The following is a 22,760-nucleotide window of genomic DNA, read 5'->3' as shown; positions in this document are numbered from 1 at the left end:
ATCTCTATGCTCTTTTACATTCTGTAAAAACTCTTAACTGCTGCTAAATCATCATATAGTATATACAATGAACTTGGTCCCTCTCTACTGGTTAGTTCCTTTTATTACCATGGCCAGTGGTCTCTGGGAAGACAATACAACAGTTTTCCCCACATCGCAGTGAAGGGAAATAGCCTGTTCCAATGCTGGATATGCTATAGACACTCACAAGCTTGGTCTGCCCAAGTGACAGGACTTGTGGCAATCCTCACATTTCACTCTCACCCACAGAACTGGAGCAAGCTCCCCTTCCCTGGGGTTACCCTCTTCCCAGAAAGTGAGGAAATCCCTTGCATCATGTTGACTAGCACCTCTATAGCAAATGTCATCTAGGTGTCAACCTTGCTAAATGGCTCAGCCTTACAGCAAGTAGGCAGAAGCTGTGAAATTCCTCCAGGGCAGACTTACTACACTGAGACAGGACCAGACACAAAACAGAGGTAACTGGTCTCCTTGAACACTACCACCTGTCACCCCAATATAAATTATTGGTGTCCTGACATGAACATCACTAAAAAATATTGGAGACAGAGCAGTAAATGCAGTTCATGGTGAGGAATACCAAGCCCCAGTTTCTGGTACACCCAGGTAAACAGGCCAACAGCTTAGAAGAATAATATCTCAGCTGACTGCAGGGATAGGGACCACCTGTGGGGTGGGACTGCCTCCCCTTATGCAAGAATAATGGCACCTGGAGCCAAATAGCACAACTATTAAATGTCTTTTTTCTTGAGACAGCGTCTTGCTCTGATACCCAGGCTGGAGTACAGAGACACGATCTCAGCTCACTGCAACCTCCGCCTTCTGGGTTCAAGTGATTCTCCTGTCTCAGCCTCCTAAGTAGCTGGGATTACAGGTGCACACCATCACACTCAGCTAATTTTTGTATTTTTAGTGGAGATGGGGTTTCACCATGTTGCTCAGGTTGGTCTCGAACTCCTGACCTCAAGTGATCTGCCTGCCTCGGCCTCCCCAAGTGCTGGGATTACAGGTGTGAGCCACTGCGCCCACCTAAATATCTTTATCCCCAAATGAGTATGTGCCCCTCAGGGGGCATGTGTTGGTCTGTGGGTCCCCCACAAACATCTACCCCACGCCTCTTTGCCCCCAGGTTCCTTCCCTTTACCCCACTTGGCATCGCTCATTCCTGCATGGAGAACATTTGGATGGAAGGACAATGTACAATTGGCCTGCGGGCCCCTCTGATATTGAGGCTGCTGAGGTGGGTCTACTACAAGTCAGGTCAAAAGAGCAATGAGTTTAATTCTGTGGGGGATGGGAGCAGCATCCAGGATGGCTGCTCTTTGGGGATACGCTTATCATCAAACCACTGTAAAAAACTGGACTAGAAAACTTGAGTCTTTAGCATCCTCAGTTGACTCCTTGGTTACTCTGGTGCTAGGTAACGGTATAGTATTAGACAATCTTTTAGTGGAACAGGGAGGAGGGTGTGCAGTTACTAATTCCTCTTGCTGCCCCTGAGTAAACACCTCAGGGGAAAAAGAAGTTGACATTAGGGTCTATGCCCAAGCCTCTTGGTTACACACTTATAATCCACAGGGCCATAGTTCTGACTCTTTTTGGGAAGCTACCAAATGGGCAATACTAATTACTTGGTAATACTCTGCCCCTGGTAGAACCACTAACTTTATTGTTTATACTACTGCTGTTTGGTCCCTGGATCTTAAATCTCTTGGTAAAATTTGCATTTTCCAGATTAGAAAAATTTCAACTGCAGCTTCCAACAACAATACCAGCCTTTGCAGCCTATCCTGGGAGACCTCAAAACACATTTAGATTTAGTGTCTAGAGATCTTCACTCCCCTAATATCTCTGGACACAGTATCCCTAATCAGCATGAAGTTACAGAAGAATGACCTCTCCAGAATGAGGAGTGACATATCTCTAGGGGAGGAAATTTGTAGGCCAACAGGGAGGGAATCCAGGGAGTACAGGAATTTTGTAAATTCAAGCAATCAGCCTGTTTTAGAGCCTCTTGTCTTGAAGCCAGTTTTATCCCAAACCCTGTGTGAAATGTGGTCACCTAGTTGGTTGGAACCAGCCCCCGAGAGACCCCGACAACTTACACATGAACCCCAGTGAACGTTCCCCATGACCATGCTAAAGCCTGCACCCCAGGAGACCTGTAGCTTCATTACCATAACATGCGACCTGTGTGCTGGCACCTGACTCACTGCATCTGTGCCACTGGGAACCCTCCTCTACATGCGATGGTGCACCCTCTCCCGTCTTCAACACCACATAAAGCCCTCCTGTCATTTTCTCTTGGGAGATAATGCTTTGGAGAACACTCCCAGTGCTCTCCTTACTTGTGACAGGTAATAAAACTCCTTTGTTCAAAACCTGCGCTCTCATGGAAAGTCATCTGTTACTTGCCAGGGGAATAAATCCCGGTTTCTTTTTGTTTTGATAACATCAAGACAATGTTCCAAACAATCATTCATTTGATTATTCCAAACAGTCATTGGGAACATACAAAACGCATTGTGATTTACAGTTACAAGACTGCTTTCTTCATAGATCCTCTCCCCCAAAAATACCTGCATGGTGGTCTTTGCTGGCGAGAGGCTGAATCAGAAGCTGCCCTCAGGGAAGGGGACTGACTGAGGAGGCTGGAGTCTCACCTCCAGGAGGGAAGAAGGTGGTGCCTCCCAGGTTAGGTGTGATCTAGGCCTAGGATGAAGCAATTCAAAAGTGAATCTCACCACAGTTCAGAACCAGGGGCAATGATGCAGCCTCCGCTTGGGCTTCCTGCACCTGTGCAAGAACAAAAACCAAACCAAAACAAAACAAGAGGCTCAAGGTCCTGCCACGCATGGGGAAAGTCTGACGGCTGCAGGAGTGGCTGCACGAGGTGGTGACTCTGTGGTTTGTAGCAGGTGCTCTCAGCCCACACAGAACTGTGTAGTGTGGGAAGCCATCCTGAGCGCCGGGGCAGAACGGACACTGAGGGAGTCCCTGGGATTGTGAGGCTGATGCCTGGATTCTTCAGCCTGCACTCAGCCAAAGGTCTCCTGACACAGGACAGGCAGGAAGACTGCAGTTGTGAGACTCTCCACAACACATCCCCTTCCTGCCACCTTCTGCATGGTTGGTGGCCTGGGGGAATACTGCTATAATGTGAAAGCAAGTCCATAGATTTCTGGTTTAAAGGAACCCAGTGGAGATGCTAATGAGTTCTCCTGAGGAGCTGGCTGGCAACTGCCACCTGGGCCTCCCAGGACCAAATCTAACTGTCCTGGGAAGGTGTCTGGATGCCACAGCCTTGGGTCTAGAGAGAATCATGCTCATCATTCCTCATCAGACTCCATCTTGCCCCTGTGTTCTTTGCAGACCCAGATTTGAGACAACAATTTGTTTCTACTCTGAATAATAATGTCTCATAAGACGTGGAAATAGTCACATTGTTTTAGAGATTATGTAAAGAGGGGCTTAGCGGTATTAACCCTCTCATTTTACAGGTAAATTGGCCAAAAGTGCTTAATTACCTTGCCTAGCAAGAAAGAGAAGAACTAGCAGTTGACCTCATGCACCATGGGTTCTTTTCCCAGTGTCCTCTTCCTGGCAGGGAACCCAGGGGGCAGGATCTGAAAGCTCTGAACTGTGCTTCAGGGCAGGGCCTGCTTGGATCCAGCCTCCCAGGAAGCCTTCTTAGCGGACGACTGGCCCTTGCCAACCTTAGTACTGGGATTTGCTGAACTTAGAGTGAGGCTGTTGAAAACCTTCCTCCATCACTTTGGGCCTCAGCTGTAATTTCAGGCCACATGAAAAAAAAAATCCTGTTACATTCTGATGCAGTTACTGGGTTAAGTGCTTTATCTCAGTCATTGACTCATCTTTTTCAGAAGTTGTCCTTCTTTATGTTGTAAGTGTTGGGTTCACGTGTAATGATAAATGGTCTGAGGCTTTAATCCCAAAACTGAGAGTGTGGGTGGAGGAAGATCTGTCAGCCAAGGCTGGTGGCCTTTCTCTCCAGCCCACACAGAGTCCCTGTGGGAGCTGGACTGGGGCTGAGAGGAGGCTCTGGATCCAAGATGCCTCTCCTGCAGCAGTCTCTGGGTGCACCCGGTGGGCATCTAACCAGACACCCTCTCCTCAAAGCCCACAACAGTGCTCCCACTACAGCACATTGTGTTTCTAAAGAGACAGACTACATTTCATTCTGAAAGCCCATTTTCCTCAACTGATGCATTTAAACACCTCGGTGGAGACAATGCATAGCTCCTTGCACCTCTTCAGATGGGAAAGAATTGTTCACTATGAGTTAATCTAAAGTTTTTATTTTCTAAAAGTATAAAAACACATACAAAAAGGGACTCACTCTTGAGAACTGATTATATCATTGTAACACAGAGCCCAATGGACAGGCCACTATGAAGAAAGTATTGCTCCCAAACCATTAGGAAATTTAATCACCACTCTGCTCCAGACTCTTTAGAAGGTACTATTTCTGAAGTACACAAGGACAAAGAATAAGCTTTATTCAATCAGACTCACAAAAGTAAGGATTGTGCTTCTCTAGGTTCATAAAATAGAATTCCAAGGCTCTGAGGAAAATAAACTTGTGTCAGTCCCAGGGAACTTTTCTCCCCAGAAGTTGATTGGTCACTCTCTGTAGAAGAAAGAAGAGGCAGGAAAGAAGTTAGATATTATTGTCACCAGAGGCAGATGCCACTCCTCCCCGCAGCCATGTCACCAAGGAGAATCGGTGTGGTCCTACTCAAGTCTTGTTCATTTTACTCTGCTTCAGAAACTATGGTCATCATATAAAAAATGCTTCCTGAAAGGTTCAGGAAAGAGGATCTGTAATCAATATCTATTACTTCTATACAGACACAGATAACCCATCAGTTCCCACATACAGCAGCATAAGGAGAGGCCTGGCCCTGCGATGCTGACGCAGCAGACAGGCAGTGTGGTGCCTGGGGCCTCCCACCTGAGGCACCCGCCTGGGTTCTGGGGCCTGCTCCAGAAGCAGCTCCCATCCCACATCAGTGCGGTGACTGAGGGGGTGAGAAGGAAACAAGTACAGTGAAGAATATGGCCCTTCAGGCACAGGAACCGATCTGGGTTCTCAGAGAATTAACTGGTAGCACCAATGCTGTCCCGTGAGGTTCTTGGACTTAACAGCACCGCTGACTCCACTGGGACTATGGGCAGGGAATGGTGACAAGTTGGAGGCCTCGGGCCATCCAAGTGGACAACTCTTATGCCTCAGTCAAACATTTTCCAGTTTAACAGTTCTGGAGGTATCTGACTCACCAGTAAGGGGCATGAAGTCACCACCTGGGACTCTGGAATGGAAACCTGATAATTCTGATATTTCCACCGTGATATGTTAATGAACTCCTGTGTGCGAAATTTGGTTTCACTCCAAATTAATGCATGGAAAGGGCCTTACACAATTATGGATGGGGAGCTAAACCTGATTTGAAGTCTAATTACAGATGCCTTCTTCCAAATTTCAATACTGGTCTAGTGCATTCTAAGTTCATTCCTCAAATGTGGTTCATTCTGACTGTATACTCAAGAGGCAACATGTTTTCTCCATTTCTCTTTCCCCCAATAAACCTGATAGATCCCACTATAGACAGAGGACCCACTGACCTTTTTATATAGCTGGGCTCGCAGTCGGTATGACTTATATTCTGATTTTCTCTTCTCTTCTTCTCTCTTTTTCTGTACTTCTGGAAGCTGCTCATAAATCCTTAGAAATGGCACCAGCGAAAGGACAGAAAGTGGGGAGGTTACCAGGGTCCAGAGGCACAAGATCTCCTGTCACCATCCCTCCCTATGCCTCCCACTCTCCAGGAGCTCATCCCTCCCAGAAAGGCCGTGGGCCTCGTTAGAAACTCCAGCACAGAGAACTCTGGCCTGGGGGCTCACAATCTGGAAGGGGAGAGAGAGAAATACAAACACAATAAAATCCTAATAGTGCTTATGTCTGGGAAAGGAGTGGGATAAAGTGGGGAAAGGAGTGAGATAAATCAGGGAAAGGTGAACTTCTGCTTTCTACTCTACATGCAAAAATGGATTGTTTCAATATAAGATTATGAACAATGTTACTATTGTATTTGTAAACACTAGCAAAATTATGGGAAAGTACTAAAATGGTCACATCTATAAATGTTCTAGAGAAGAAACATAGTCTTATAGAAGGAGGCTGGGAAAGGCTCCAGAGACGAAATTAGAGGTAAGTTGGGTCTTAAGAGTAGATAGGAGTGCCAGGTGTGGTAGCTCAAGCCTGTAAACCCAGCACTTTGGGAGGCAGAGGCGGGTGGATCATGAGGTCAGGAGATCAAGACCAGCCTGGCCAAGATGGTGAAACCCTATCTCTACTAACACTACAAAAAAAAAAAAAAAAAAAAAAAAAAAAAATTAGGTGAGAGCATTGGCAGGTGCCTGTAACCTCAGCTACTCAGGAGGCTGAGGCAAGAGAATTGCTTGAATCTGGGTGGCACAGGTTGCAGTGAGCCAAGATTGACCCACTGCTGCACTCCAGTGGGGCGATAAAGTGAGACTCCATCTCAAAAAGCAAAACAAACAAACAAAAAAAGGTAAGAGCAGAAAGCGAATGGGGAGAAGGGCAAAAGACACTCAAGGCAGGGAAAATGGGTATTGGTAAAAATGGAGTCGAGGCTTCCTGAAAAAGAGTGTAAAGGAATAGGTGGGAAACAGGCAGGGTGAGGGTGAGGCGGGCTGTGGAGCATCTTGTGGCCACGTGAAAAACATGGGATCTGTTCTAGCAGGGGTTGGGTGGCAATGATTTTAAGTTGGGAGAAACACAAATGTGCATTTGATAAATGCACTCTCATTGTAAATACGTTTCCAACAAAACAACAGTTAAATAGATTATGAAGTATAATGGAATGTATATGTTACAAGTATGTTCCATGTACATGAAACAAAAGTTTCAGAATTTTGAATGTCATAGGAAAGGTTCACAACATAATGTTGAGTAAAATAAAGCAAGATACAAACCTGTATATGCAGTATGATCTACAATTTGAGGGAAGAAAGTGTGTGTTATGCAGGTCTCTGCAAAATTCCCACACCTCCCACCAAAAATAGGACTAGTATTATGTTTAGATGGAAGGATGATAAGTGATATTCATTTTCTTTTTTCTACTTTTCTCTATATTTCCCAGAGTTTTCTATAATCTGGAAAAAACAAATCACTAGATTGATGCAGGGCTCCACAGGAAACATATTAGAGAAGGTGAAGGTGTCTCCTGAAGGCCACTCTGGAACAAGTACTTCCAAATAAAAGAGCTATGTTCTTTCCTCTTGAAATCTTTCCTTCTCACAGGAACCTTTAAATATCTTTCGTAGAGACAGATGATAACAAAAGATGAGTAACAGAGGCTCCAGAGATACAAATCCTTAATAGGACAAAATTGAAGGCCAAACACCGGGCTCTAACCCCAGCTGTGACCCTAACTTGCTGGGTCTGGGTTGTACTTTCCTAAATATTAAGAGTTACTAGAAGATAGTTAAGATTCTCAGATGGAAACAGATCACTTCCTTGAAAAGAGGCCACATAAGAAATAAACATGAATAGAAGCAACCTAATGATAATGTACCAGTTTAAAAACTCAAGTCTCTCCAGAAGATGGGCACTAAATCCACTCATATAAGTATATTTCTGGTTGAAAGCATTGATACGTTATAGGAGACGTCCTGCCTGTCTTCCTGTAGCCAAGCTTCCTAGGCCCTTACAGCAGGGACTGCTCTTGCTGAGGTGAGAGTATAAGTAGCGGCCCCACAACAAACCCTGTATAATTTCCCTAATTTCATTTTGTGACTGAGTTAGAATGAAGCAGTGGTTCTCAAATATTTTAGACTTAGGACCCCCTTCACACTCCTAAACAATGAAGATCCCAATGTAGGTTTTATCTACTGATACTGTATTAAAAATTAAAATTTAAAATTAAGAAAAACTTTATTTTTTAATTCACTTGAAATAAAAATAAGCCTGTGACACACTAACATAAGAAACCTATATTTTTAATGAGAAATAAAGATGTTTTGCAAACCAAAAAATTTTAGTGAGTGGCACTGTTTACATTTTTTTGAAAACTCTTTAATGTCTGTTTTAATGGAAGACAGCTGGACTCATATCTGCTTCTGTATTAAGTATGCTGTCCCTTCTTGCTCTGGTTAAAGTATGCATTAAAAAAATCCAGCTTACATATAGATTGTCCACGTACTTGGAAACGAGAGAAGTTATTGCACTATTCTTTTCAGGTAACTCTTGATTCTCTTTGATACTACACCCAAACTTGATAAGTGAGAGTTTCTGTTCTTTTTTTTTTTTTTTTTGAGACAGAGTTTCGCACTTGTTGCCCAGGCTGGAGTGTAGTGGTGTGATCTTCGCTCACTGCAACCTCTGCCTCCCAGGTTCAGGCAATTGTCCTGCCTCAGCCTCCAGAGTAGCTGGGATTACAGGTACCCGCCACCACGTCAAGCTAATTTTTGTAGTTTTAGTAGAGAAGGGTTTCACCATGTTGGCCAGGCATGAACTCCTGACCTCAAGAGATCTGCCCACCTTGTCCTCCCAAAGTGCTGGGATTACAGGCGTGAGCCACTGTGCCTGGCTGACAAGTGGTAGTTTCTTAAAAATTAGTTGCAAGGCAGAATCTGAAAACATGTCAGTAAACTTTTCCTATTCTGTTACATAAATATCCATCAGTCTACCTTGTACTATTTGAATGAATCTTCTATTCCCTGATTTTGTAACAAAAAGCAACAATCATTCGGAAAATCCTGGTCCAGGGAGTTATGCAGCTTTTCCAAATGTTGACAAATTTATTTAGGTAACATGAAAACCATCACATTTGTTAACGTCACTGCTTATCTCATCAGAAAGGTCTAAGTACTAAGAAGTCGTCAAGCCCATGGTGGTCAACACAAGTTTTCTAGAATTCTGTTGCTGGCGTGAAAACTCACATTTTCTTTGGCAACAGATACCGTTGGACATTTTCCTGAAGTCACAGACTCACTTTTTCATTTTCAAGAAAATGTCTGCTACAAACACAAGTCACAATAATTGGTTTTCTGTCAGTTACTCTTTCAAGTAAAAGTCACGTTCCATGAAAAAGGCAGCTGGTTCAGCTCACGACACAAACCATGGCATAAGTGCTTTTCCTTGAAACAGTCATCATCTTTCACTGTGCAAAGGAAGTGCTTCCTGTGTACCTCCATTTACACTGTTTCCTTGTTCTTCCATCACACTCCTGGTGGGAGGCTGTGCAGGATACAATGCCTACTAGACTAGTATCCTTTGGTGCCACTGTCTTGAATAGTGATAAGACACCAATGGTTTTACTCCTCTCCCATTACTATTGTATCTTTGGTGCAAATAGCCAACACAGCAAAAAAGGCACAGAACATCCTAGTGTCATTCTGAAATTAATTTTGACCTTGCAAATCGCCTGAAAGGGTCTCAGCAACTTCCAGGACTCCATAAACCCCTCTCTGAGAACCACTGGACTAAAGCATCTAAAGTATTCCTTTGGATTGCCTATAAGGGCTGACTAGATAGAGAGTAAAAACAAGATTTCAAGAGGAATGCTTCAAGTCCATGAGATAAATGGTTTTAAAGCACCGTTACTTCAGAAGCATTATGCCAACTAAGAAACTATTCTTATTAAAGCAAGTCTCCAATGAATGCCTAAAAAAGTCAACCTTAACTTATTCTCTGGCATTCTCATGATCAATATATGAATATCTGAAATGAATTAATTTTTTAAAAATTTATTTTATTATTTTTTAGATACAGAGTCTCAGTTCGTTACCCAGGTCGGAGCATAATGGTGTGATCATAGCTCACTGCAGTCTCAAATTCCTGGGCTTAAGAGATTCTCTCACCTAAGACTCCTGAGTAGGCAGAATTACAGAAATGTACCACCACACCCAACACTCAAATCAATTAATTAATGAGTAGCTAATGTTCATTCATCATGGCACAAAATTCGAAAATTATAAAAAGTCAAAAAATCTACTATATCAGTTCTCCTTTCCAAAGGCAATCAGTATTATCAGTTTTTTCTGTCTTCCAGAAATAGTCTATGCATCTAAAAGTATACACATCTACATAGGCACAAATACTTATTTTTAAAGACCACAAGTGGTAACAGTGTTCACATGCTTCGAAAATTTAATTTTTAAAAAAAGTTTAACTTAATGTATTCTGGAGAACACTGTTATTTCTCACCTTATTGGATCAATTTCTAGAAATGGGATTGCTAAAATAAAAGGTGAGGCCCAAAAACTTATTTAATTTTATTTCAAAATAATCTTTTTTTTTTTTTTTTTTTTTGAGATGGAGTCTCACTCTGAGACTACCAGACTGAAGTACAGTGGCGCCATCTAAGCTCACTGCAACCTCTGCCTTCCAGGTTCAAGGGATCCTCCCCGCTCAGCCTTCCGAGTGGCTGGGATTACAGGAGTGCACCACCATGACCGGCTAATTTTTGTATTTGGAGTAGAGACAGGGTTTCACCAAGTTGGTCAGGCTGGTCTCGAACTCCTGACCTCAAGTGATGCGCCTGCCTCGGCCTCCCAAAGTGCTGGGATTACAGGCGTGAGCCACCGCACCTGGCCTAAAATATTCTTTATTTAAATTTAGGTTTCTAATAAAGAGGATCCTAAGCATGCAAATCAGTGAGGAGTTTTTCATCTTTTGCGAATGAGTCATTCATACCATGATGTGCTATTTTTTTTTTCAGTGCCATAAGTGAGAAATGACTCTCACAACTTTCTCATAATGTTTAAACTTGAGCATAATGCCTTTATTCTGGGTGCAAGCCAGAGCTCCTGACCACTTGTTGGCCTGTTTTACACTTGTATACATACTCTTGTTTTCTTGGTCTTACCGTTTGGACCTCTGAATCATTTCCTTCTTGCTGATAGGCTTGCTCTTCTGGACAGCCAGGAAGACTAAGCAAGAGAAGAAAGGGTTTTCAGTGGGCTGTGACTTAACCCAGAGGGTGTGGTGCAAGCGCTGGGAGAGGGAGCTGCTAGGACTTCGTGCCCCTACTCTGAGCTGGCAAGACTGGGTGGGGAGCAATGACCAAGGCAAGCCAGGGTTAGACTAGGGTAACAGGGACAGCAGCCTAAGGCCCTAAGGACCTAACACTCTGTAGCAAAGACTAGGCTTTGAATTAAAAAACTGGCCAGTTTCCAGGTAAGGTAAGGTTGGATGAAAGAATTAGATAGTGCTTTGTAGTCTTCACAGCTTTCATTATTTTATCAAGGTCTGATTATCATAATTGTTAAGAATGCAGACTCCACAGCAGCACACCTGGGTATGTCATCTTGGGAGAGGTACTTAATCTCCCTTTGATTCAGTTTTCTTACTATAAAGTAAATATATTAATAGTATCTACTGAGAATGTTGTAAGCGCTAATGTGAACAGTGCCTGGGCAAGATGTAAGGACTAGGTGTTTATTATTAGTAGTATTCTAATTATTATCATCCTAAGAGGTAAGCAAGCCTGGAATCAGCCCCATCTTTTCAGGAAAAATCAATATACTTTTGGAACTAACTTGCTCACAGACACAAAGCTGGTTTAAGACGCAGGGACAGGGCCAGAGTAACTGGGCTTAGCTGGATCATGAATGTGCCGAAGGCTAAGCTGGGGAGGTTCTGATAGCTAAGGTTTGAGTCTTGGCAAGCAAAAGGTCGCTGTCTGCCCATGTAACTGGCCTGGCCTGGCCTTTAGCAGGGCTCTGCAGCACAGCAGCAGACCTTGCCTTCTCTATTCCACTCATAGGAAAGGGAACGGGCAGGGTGTACCTCTCTTGGGCAGCGGGCGCATGCGATTCTGGTGGCCCTGCTGTTCCCTGTCAATATTGAATAGCACATCCCGCTCGCTCTGTAACATGCTCTGCAGCTTCCTCTCCTGGACTATTAACTTCAGGCGCTTTATCCGCTCCCCAGAGCTGGAGATGAAGTCAGGTCTGTGAAACTGAAGCGATTCCTTAAAAAAAAAAAAAAAAATAGAGAAAATGCCCAGCCTCACATTAAAGATGCAATCTACTCTCCAAATGCCTGGAAAAACACCACCTGCCCAAGAGGTATGGGGAAGCCTGATTCAAATGCCGAAAAAATATCTAGAGTTGAAAAATCTCCCGACACCTCTCTGTGGGGGATAGCTCCAGCTTGGAACCCGCAGTGAACAAAGACATGCCTTCAGCATAGGCCAGGAACTAAGACTATGGCGATTACAACTCTCCAAAACATCAATGCAATACAGCTCTGCCTACAGTGCTATTTTGAAGATCTATTCAAACAAATACATCATTAATAACATTTCCTTTATCCCCCAAGGGACATATCAGAAGAGACTTGGTTTCCTTTAAATCTGACATGGAGCAGAAACAGCAGTTGAGGACATGAAGGAACACGCATGAGGCCACACAAGCGTCAGGCCTTTGGGCCCTCCACACACAAGGACCCACAAGGCCGACAAGCAGAACTGCAAATCCTCCCTCCTGTGGCCTTGTCCCCAGATCCTGAGGGTGATGCACCATCTATGGTTAAGAGTAAGGCAGCCTTTGATGGACGATGAGAAATCCAGCCCTCATGCGTGAAAACAGGTGAACTGCAGAGGTGCTAGAAAAGAGGGTCTCGGGCCTACACCTCAGCTCACCAAGTGACACAGCCAGCTTCTCTGTGCCTTGCCCTTCTTCTCCCTACACCTAACTTTAGTAGGGCTAAAGTTAAGTCAACGTCACTACACCTGCAGGGTTGCTCTCACAAACGGCTTCAGTGGGTCTCTGCCATCCTCTCTGCCTGGGCCTGCCAGGGAGCCCCGACCGTCCAGGCGCTGCCCCTGCCAGTTCTGCTCCCGCAGTGGCTCCCTCCATGGCTTGGTCTTGGTTATTGGTTCAAACCAGGAGACGCCAGGGCCCCAAGTCTTGGGCATATTTTCCTTCTTTGATCCAGACTCCACATTTTCCACAGGAACAAACCAGGAAACTCCTACAGGAAATAGTTTTTAGAAGGAAAACAGATTTTTCACTTTTTTACAGTACCACCCAGCTCTCATCAAGGACATGCATACAATAGAGTCTCTCAAGGGTCTCAGTTGTCAGCGGCCACAGGGTGCCCTTGAGTCTGGTTTCACTGCAGGGATGACTGTGTAACTGCAGTGCTGGACTTTGAAAACCTGACAAGGTGGTGGCTGGGGGTAGGTGGGGACCATATAGAGTCACTTGGAAACACACAGTCAGCATCGCAGGGGACTTGAAATTCACTAGTTTCTTTACTACAAGATCTGGAATGAGAAACTGACCTTCATGGGAATTCTTCTTGTTCTTTTTTAACTTTCTGTCTCCAGGATAACTGGTAAAGAGCAGTTTTTCTTCACGTTTTTCTTCTGACCAAGAAGTCACATCACTGTCCTCTTCCAATTTAGCCTCGCTGGAACTTGGAGTTGGGAAAGTTATCCCAACATCTCGAGTGTGTTTTTTGGCACCGTTCACAATCTCCAAGTTACCTGAGGGGAAGGATCATAGGTGTCTCTGGGAGTAACCTTGAGGCTGAGTTGACAGGTTTATTCAAGTGAGTACGTGAACCCTTTTTAATGTTTCAAAAATACAATCCCTTTGTGTGGGATGGAGGGATGGGAAGACAGAGAGAGGAAGAGAAGGAAGGACAGGAGAGAGCAGGAGGGGAAAAGAAGGAGAAGAAAAAAGAAAGGGTTTTATTTGTAAGTCATTTTAGGTATTAGAGGGAAAGAAGAACAAAAATGGGTTCAAAGGGTAAAGGATTTCAATTCTGATCCCAAGTCAGAAAGACAATAAATACTTAGATTCCTTTTGGTAGTCACCCAGGTAAGGGAGAGGTTGACAGAAGACAGGATTTGAGGGGAAGAAACAAATCAAGATGAAAGTTTATTTATTTTTATTTTATGAAACCAAAAGGAATAGAAAGGCAATAGCTAAAAATCCTCCTTCCTACTTCTGGTCTTCATATATTCTGTTCACAACCTCCTATGGTTCCAGAGAATTCATTTGGCACATTTAAGCAATTCTCTTCCCTCCTTTATTTCTTCCATTAAAAAAAAAAATTCATATTGTAGTATGCTATACACTGTTCTGTACCTTTCCTTAAAATCAATTATATGCCTTGGAGATCTTTCCATGTTAGTAGAGAGAGAGCCTCCTCATTCTATGCAGAATTTCATTCATTATCTAGATATACAATAATTTATGTAATCATTCAGTTATTGAGGAACACCTAAATTCATTTTAATCTCCTGCTATAAATGATGTTTTAGTGGTTAATTTTGTACACTATTTTGCACATATGCAAGTATATCTTTAGGTTAAATTCCACATATTCATAGTATATAGCAGACATTTCTTTTTTTTTTTTTTTAAATTTATTTATTTATTTATTTATTTATTTTTTTAGCAGACATTTCAAAAGTAAAAATGCTGAGTGAAAGTAATTTTGATAGGAACTTTCAAATTGTCTTTCATAGTGAACCAACTTCTACCCTCACTGGAATATACAAGGGAACCCACTTCCCTACACTCTTGCCCACAAACTTGCCATCAAACTTGAATTTTTGCCAATCTGATAAGATGAAAACTGGCACTTGGATACAGTTTTATCTTCATGTCCTTTATTATGATTGAGGTTGAGTATCTTATATGTTTAAGAGCCATTTCAATGTATTTCAATGAAAAAGTTTAGATTCAAGTAATTACCTGCTTGTATGCCCTTGTTTAACATGTGTGCATTTTGCTTGTTGCAAAAAGTAGAGTTCAAGCTCAGGAAACTACTGGCAGAAGAGGAAATAGAGTCAGAAGAAATCACATGGTTTGCTACCTAGAAAAATAAAATAGACCTTGTTATTATTACCTGCAGTCAATGTCACAGTTACCCACAGGATAAGCAAGCCAACAAGTCCTCTTTCTAATCCAATTCAAACTGTTGAGATGCATTTAGAAGAAGCTTGAGATACTGTGAACATGCTGCCTTGTATCTGTGATAGGGAGAATGTTGTAGTTGGATAGGACTGAAGCTGTTGTAAGGTGGTAAGACAAAAAAAGCCTGGCTATTTTCACTGGGCTTGGAAAAACTCTGAAGAGAATGCTAGCCAAACATTAGTCTGATGTATCTTCAGAATGAAACTCTGAAGTGACACCTGCATATAATTTTCATGTGAGATAAAGAGGGCTGGAGATAGGTAAAAAAAAAAGTGATGAACTGAAGACAGTGCTCTCCAATTAAGAGCTGACTTAGACACGTATATTAAGACAAACACCAAAGACCTGCAAGGCTCGTGAGATGTCCTGATGAGTAGAGTATTGCAAAAAGTATTAGAGAGTCCCAAAGCCCTTTTAATTATGTTCTGAGCAAGTAGAGCAATGAAGGCAATTTCTGAGATTGCAGCTGATGGTGGAATGTCGGTAGATGACAAAAAGATTAACAAGATATAGCTGAACACAATATTATAGTGTAAAATAGTACTTCTTAAAATTGTTCATTGTTAATATCTCCATCGTTAATAAGGACAGAGGGAGGCTAACCCAGAATGATGAATTGGAATCTCTAGGGGAAGGGTCTGGGCATCTATATTTTGAATAAATGCCAGGGAATTTTCTACTTAGGCAGGTCTGGTGGAGGTAAATTAAAGCCTGGGTAAGGATGGGAAACTGAGGATATCTGATCCGTTGAGCTAGATAAACCATATTCCAGAGTCACAAAGAAACTTGTAACAGAATTTTGGTGAGGAAGATCTATATTAGACAGTTGAAGAAAGGAAATACTTTGTCAGAAAGGTAGGCATTGCAAACTAGTGGGATGAACACTGATGACATGTAAAACTTAGGATGCATTATGAATCAGATAATTTGCTAGGAACTGTTCAAAAAAACCATGAGCAGATTTAAGTCAGGCTCAGTCAGGCAGGCAGAGCATGCCCTGCCAGGTTAGCCTTGTTTTCTCTAGTAGATAAGGTCACTTTACTGGCTAACCAAAAGAATACGTAGCATACTGTACCTAGATTTGAACAAAATGCCAAAACATTTCATAGCATCTTTGAGGGCAAGATGGAGTTATATGGGTTGGATGATAATACAAGTTGATAGAATCATAACGGATTCAACCAACCTTATCCAAACATAATTTCAAAACAGAGAGATGTCTTTACTGAGTGGTGCATCTTGCATTTGACAACAAATATTTACTAAGCAATTACTGTGTGCAATCACTGGGTTTGGTACTGGCTATTCCTTCTTAAGATTTTACACATAAATGTCTTAGAGATAGGGAAAACAGGAGAATTTACATACAATACTCATCAGAGAGCGAGCCTCTGTCAGGATCCCAAGTAATAACAGGAATGATGGGCTAAATCAGAGCATGTTTAGTAGGGGCAATTGTAAAGGTCTGCTCATTAGGCAGGAGGAATGGCAGCAACTTTGATGCAGGAAAAAAAAAAAAAAGCTCTGTGTCAGGATTCCAAACAGCTGGGCCAGTTTCAGGTCTTCCCTTTATTAGCAGTCTCTACTTAGGCAAGACACAACCTCTTTGTGTCAGTTTCCCCATCCAGAAATGGAAACAAAATCTGCATTTTAGAAAGAACGGATGATTTAGATGGTAAAATATAAAACACTAATATAAAACTAGAGACTACCATGATGTTAAAAAAAAATCTTTTTATTTTCTCCTTAAAAAAAGGAACATAAAAAAGAAGTGACTGATATGAAATACATTATACCTTCTCTGCAGCTATAAAAGAAGGGAAGAAAGCATGTTAGATACTAAAAAAGTGTATGTAGGTGTTTGTTTTTTTATTTATAAAATGTCTCTGAAAGAAAAGAATCCAGATTGAAAGGAAGAAGTAAAACTGGTTTTATTTACAAATGACATGATCTTCTCTGTAGAAAATACTAAGGAATCCACAAAGAACTAGAACTAATAACCAAGGTTACCTAGGTTGCAGAATATAAGATTAATAAGATAAAAAATCAATTGTATTTCTATGTTCTAGCAAGTGACAACCTGAAAATAAAATTAAGAAAACTATCTCACTCGCAATAGCATCAAAAAGAAAAAAATATTTAGGAATAAAGTTAACAAAAGAAGTGCAAGGTTTGCACATTAAAAACTAGAAAACATTGCTGGGAGAGATCAGAGGTCAATATAAATGGTGAGACATTCACCGTACATGGATTGGAAGTTTCAAAATTGTTAGGATGGCAATTATCCCCAAATTAATCTGTAGATTCTACACAATCTCTATCAAAATTCTAGCAAGCATTTTTCAAGAAATCTACAAAATGATCTCAACTTTATATGGAAATGGCAAGGACCACAAGAACCAAAAGTTACTGAAAAAAAAAAGAGAGGTAGAGGACTTACATTTCGTGATTTCAAATCTTAAAAAGTTACAGCAATCAAGGCATTGTGGTATTGATATAAGGATAGATACAGATTGGCTGGGCACAGTGGCTCATGCCTGTAATCCCAGCACTTTGGGAGGCTGAGGCAGGTGGATGAGGAAGTCAGGAGTTTGAGACCAGCCTGGCCAATGTGGTGAAACCCGGTCTCTACTAAAAATACAAAAATTAGCTGGGCCCACGTGGTGGTGTGCACCTGTAGTCCCAGCTACTCGGGAGGCTGAAGCAGAAGAATCGCTTAAACGTGGGAGGCAAAGGCTGCAGTAAGCTGAGATTGCACCACTGCACTCCAGCCTGGACAACGGAGTGAGACTCTGTCTTAAGGGGGAAAAAAAAAAAAAAAAAAAGATATAGACATATCAATGGAAGAGAATGAAAATTCCAAATGAAGTCTTACATATGTGATCAATTAGTTTTCAACAAAGGGGCCAAAGCAACTAATTGGAGAAAATAATATTCTTTTGAACAAATAATGCTGGGACAATTAAATATCCCTATGCAAAGAGATGAAGTTAGACAACGCACCATACACAAAAAGTGTACTAAAAATGGACTGTAGACCTAAACATAATAATTAAAACAATAAACTTTTGATGAAAAACATAGGAGAACATCTCTGTGACTTTGGTTAGGCAAACAGTTCTTGAATATAACACCCCAAGTACAATCCACAATCCATAAAAGAAACAGTTTAAACTGGACTTCGTCATTACTGTATTAAAACCATTTGCACTTCAAAAGCCACAACCTGGGAGAAATTATTTACAAAAAATACATCTGATAAAGGACTTGTAACCAGAGTATATAGAGAGCTCTTTCAACTCAGTAGGAAGATAACCTAATTTTAAAATGGGTGAAAAGATTTAAAAAGACACTTCATCAAAGAAGATGTAAGAGTGGCCAGTAAGCACACAAAATGTTCAATATCATCAGTCATTAGGGAAATTCAAATTAAACTCACAAGATACCAGTTCACACCCAGTAGAATGGCTATAAATAAAAAGGTGGACAACTGCAAGTGTTGACAAGGAAGTGGAGAAACCGAAACCCTCACACGTTGCAGGAAAGAATGTAAAATGATACAGCCACTTTGGAAAAACACTTTGGCAATTTCTGATAAAGTTAAACATAAACCTATTGTATGACCGACCAATTTCACTCCTGAGTAAAAACCCAGAAGAAATGAAAATGTATGCCCACACAAAACTTTTACACAAGTATTAATAGCAGCATTCACATTATTCAAAAAAATCAAACAATCCAAATGTCCATCAACTGAAAGATAAGCAAAATGTGGTATATCCATAAAATGGAATACTATTCAGCAACAAAAAGGAACCACTGATGCATACTACAGCACGGATGAACCTTGAAATCATTATGTTAACAAAAAAAGGCAGATGCAAAAGACCACATCGGATGCTATATACATTAAATCTCCAGAAGAGGGAGAAGGCAGATGAGAGGTTGCCTGGGGCTGGGAATGAGGATTGACTGCAAAGGGGTACAAGGGACCTTTTGGTAATGACAGAAATGTTCTAAAACTGGATTGTGGTGATGATTGCGAAACTCTGTAAATTTACTAAAAGTTAACTGTATACTTAAAATGGATGAAATTTTATGGTATACCTCTGGGAAGGAGTGTTGGGTGCTGGGGAACAGGAGTAGGAAGGACACTCCTGATCAAATATTTTGTACATGCGGTTGTACTGTATTACCAGTTCAAGAAATGAGAATAAACAAAACAAAAACTTGTGGGGAAGGGTGTGGCAGTAAAGATTTAAGGAGTTCAACAGGAATAACATACGTTAGGCCACAGACATGGTCCAGCCACTGAATGAAGGTGGTAAGTTGTGTTGGTCAACACGTTCTCACTACCTGAAGCACAACAAGCTTAGCTGAGAGGGACATATTTAAAAACAAGACACCAACAAACTTATACCCAGGAAAGCTGCCAAACTCAGAAAGGAGAGCAGAAACCACAGCCCATGTGGAACTGTTCATGGAGTGAGGACCTGAGAGAAAACACATCAGGAAAGGAGGCCCGAGAGGCAGAGGGCTAGGTCTGTTTCCTGTGCCTTCGGAGAGCAGCTCTGAGAGCAGAGCCAGATACTCCAATGCAAGGAGATATTGGATCTAAGTTAAAGCCTTTGATAACTGCAGCCTTAGGCAAATGGAACTGCTACCCCATAAGCAGCACGTGAGAGGTGGAGCTACTAGAGGGTGGCCTGTCATTTGGTGCAGCATGTGAGAGGTGGAGCTACTAGAGGGTGGCCTGTCATTTGGTGCAGCACGTGAGAGGTGGAGCTACTAGAGGGTGGCCTGTCATTTGGTGCAGATGCAGCAGAAGTGTTGATGGCAGTGGGTAGGATCACAGGACTCCAAGAGTCCCTTCCAAGTCTGAGTTTCTGTGAACATCCTGCACTTCCAAAGGACACAAGCAGTCATGGTGTGCACCACAGGGTGTGAAAAAACACACAATTACACTGGGTTATATGAGAAGCCTTAGAATGTTTCCGTTTTCATTGAAATTCTTTTTCATTTAGTAATGCTTGCCTATAAAAAGGTAAACATTTAAAAATAGAAAACAGTCTAAGAATAAATTCTCTCTCAAACCAATATAATTATCCAGCCCAGTAGGAAGATGACAATCAAAGAGAGAGGCAAAAACAATTGTTTACTAGGATGTGGAAAAATTTGAACCCTCACATACTGCTGGTGGGAATGTAAAATTGTGCAGTCATTTTGGAAAAGTCTGGCAGTTCCTCAAATGGTTAAACAGAGTTGCCGTATGATTAATTCCACTCCTAGGTATATACCCAAGAGATGAAAACATATGCCCTCAAAAAAGCTTTCATATGAATGTTCATAGCAGTTTTGTTCATAATAGACAAAAAAATAGAAAACACAAATGTCCATGAACTGATGAATACATACAATGTGGTATATTCATAGAATGGAATGTCCTTTGGCCATTAAAAGGAATGAGCACCTGCTATGATGTGGATGAACCTTGAAAATACTATGTTAAGTGAATGAAGTCAGTCACAAAAGACTGTGTGATTCCATTTATATGAAAGGGCCAGAATAGGCAAATCCATAGAAACAGAAAGTAATTAGTGTTTGCCTGCAGGCTGTGGCAGAGGTGGGAGGTTGGGGAAATGAAGATTGATTGTTAATGGTTACAGGATTTTTCTGGAGGGTGTTTAAAATGTTCTAAAATCAGATTATGGTGATGGTTGCACAATTCTGTGACTATAACAAGACCCAATAAACTGTATACTTTAAACAGGTGAAGTTTATGGCATGGGAAATAAGTCAAGAAAGGCATAAAATGCACTTTATTGTATGCAAACTGAAAAAATGTGGACTATGAAGTCTTGTTTGGAGAACAAAAGCTTATACTCTATAGTTCCGCATGTCCTATGTTACCGAAATCAGAAAAAGACCAACTTTGGACGGTGATAAACAGTGCTGTTTTCATGTAATAAACAACAAAGAATCCTAACAAAAAGGGGGGCACTAAATGCTGTAGGTGTGATGGAGCACTACTCTAAAGCTGGGCCAAGCACAAACTATCAGAACCATGCCATGTGATTTTTGAATCCATCCACAGATTTGCAATAATCACAATGCACACACCTGCACTCGTGTCCCACAATTTGTGCTGAGGACCCATCATGGGATAGAACTTTTTTTTTTTTTCCTTCTGAATCCATTTATACATGCGGTCGGTAAACCACAACGGTCCACTTTCCTTAGTCCGTGGGACAGTCCCACGTTTCTCCTCTAATAATCTCCTCATCCCTCAGGCTTGGGTGTGGAGTAGCCCACTGCAATGGAGCTGACACATAAAGATTTAGGTGACTATATATTAAATGACACTGTCAGCCACCATGGGTTAGGCTTTCTGTTGTACACAATCTTGGAAGGAAATGTATGCTGGCTGGCTGCTTCTGTTTTAATTTCCATTATGAGAGCAAACTCACCTGTTGCTGTCTTACACGAGACTAAGAATAGAAAGTAACCACACCATCTCAGAGATGTTTCAGGGTTTTTGTAGTACTCTTTAGCTTATTTAAGAACTAAATGAGACTCATTCCCATATTTATTGATTAAAGACATGAGACAGACCTAGAAATAAAAGCTTTTCATTAAAAAATTACTTGTTAGGTGGAAACTGAGCTTAGAAAAACATATCCAGCATAGGAAAAGGGCCATGTTTTCTGATATGACCCTACACTGCTATTCTTCAGGCAGGAGGATTGGTACTGCTGGCCTTCAGCTAGTCAGGTGCCTGCTGGGAATGCTTTTCCTTTAGAGGCATGGGTTTATGCTAATTCATTTATAATCACTCAGGTTTAGGATCAGAGACACACATTGATAAAACGGTCAGAGTCAAAATGAGAAATATAGTCTATGGCACCAAAAGACTGTCTTTTCTTGTGAAAAGTTTCTAGAACTGTGTCAACCAGCAAGTATATTTTCAATAAAATTTACTCACCAACAAGGGGTGACATAATTACCAAGTGTCTGTCCAAAAAATAATGCTTTGACATACATTTAATTCCTAGTGAAAAAAGGTTGCAGAAGCAGGAACTCAGGTGGTAACTATTACTTACCTTTTGTAAATTAGAACTAGTTATCTATTTCTGCCAGTGTGGTTGATCAGAAAACTATGGAAAATCTTCCTCAGAAAATTAACAATGTGCTGTGCCTGCATAACAGGTTCTTGAAAAATTTGTTTTGGTATGTGAAGAAGTAAAGATTGCAGAGAACAAACAATTTTGAGTGAATCCAAAATTCAAACAATAGTTAAGAGAATGTATGGCTAAAATGCAGTGGAAATTATTATGGTCAATGATCATTACAACTGAGGTCAAAAAACTCTAATGGGATAATAAAGTTTCCCAGATAACGGTAGGGCTTTGGGTTGGACAGGAAGAAAATGAACTCAATTAACTCATAGAAAACCAGAAGGTTGACAAATGATCATACAATTTTGTAGAGGGTGACAGAGCTAGACAGCATGTTTCCCAAAGGTTTTTCTATCAGCTTTGAAAAATGATGGCCTGGAAGTAGCCCTATACATTTGTTTATTCTTTGCATTCTCCCAAATATGTTTCCTCTTGGCTTTCATAACTATGAGAATTACCACCACCTTTACACGGATGACTCTGAAATCTTCATCTCACTCATGATATCCTCATGGGGTCAGATCCATCTAGCTTGTTAGATATTTTCACTTGGATGATCTGATCCAACTTCAAGTTTAA

At 41.4% G+C, this 22,760-nt stretch overlaps 1 protein-coding gene across 6 annotated transcripts in view; it reads right to left on the bottom strand.

The window, feature by feature from the left end:
- Positions 1-1,181: 1,181 nt before the first annotated feature.
- ALMS1 (ALMS1 centrosome and basal body associated protein) overlaps positions 1,182-22,760 on the bottom strand; it is a 228,773-nt gene continuing 207,194 nt past the window's right edge. For 4 of the 6 annotated variants that reach the window (XM_073023075.1, XM_073023076.1, XM_073023078.1 and 1 more), the window contains 7 exons: positions 14,785-14,905; positions 13,362-13,565; positions 12,807-13,048; positions 11,861-12,044; positions 10,938-11,001; positions 5,668-5,767; positions 4,325-4,672 (listed from right to left, as the gene is read on the bottom strand). In XM_073023075.1, the coding sequence (XP_072879176.1) occupies positions 4,628-4,672; positions 5,668-5,767; positions 10,938-11,001; positions 11,861-12,044; positions 12,807-13,048; positions 13,362-13,565; positions 14,785-14,905 (960 nt within the window). In that variant the 3' untranslated portion in view covers positions 4,325-4,627. Of the gene's footprint in view, positions 2,734-4,324; positions 4,673-5,667; positions 5,768-10,937; positions 11,002-11,860; positions 12,045-12,806; positions 13,049-13,361; positions 13,566-14,784; positions 14,906-22,760 lie in introns of those variants that run through there. The other 2 variants (XR_012095364.1, XM_073023079.1) reach the window with 2 other exon arrangements.

The sequence above is a fragment of the Chlorocebus sabaeus genome, chromosome 14, assembly GCF_047675955.1.
Source record: "Chlorocebus sabaeus isolate Y175 chromosome 14, mChlSab1.0.hap1, whole genome shotgun sequence".
In the NCBI taxonomy this organism is placed as follows: Eukaryota; Metazoa; Chordata; class Mammalia; order Primates; family Cercopithecidae; genus Chlorocebus; species Chlorocebus sabaeus.
The sequence above is the reverse complement of the archived record's forward strand: the minus strand, read 5'-3'. Positions and strand labels throughout refer to the sequence as shown.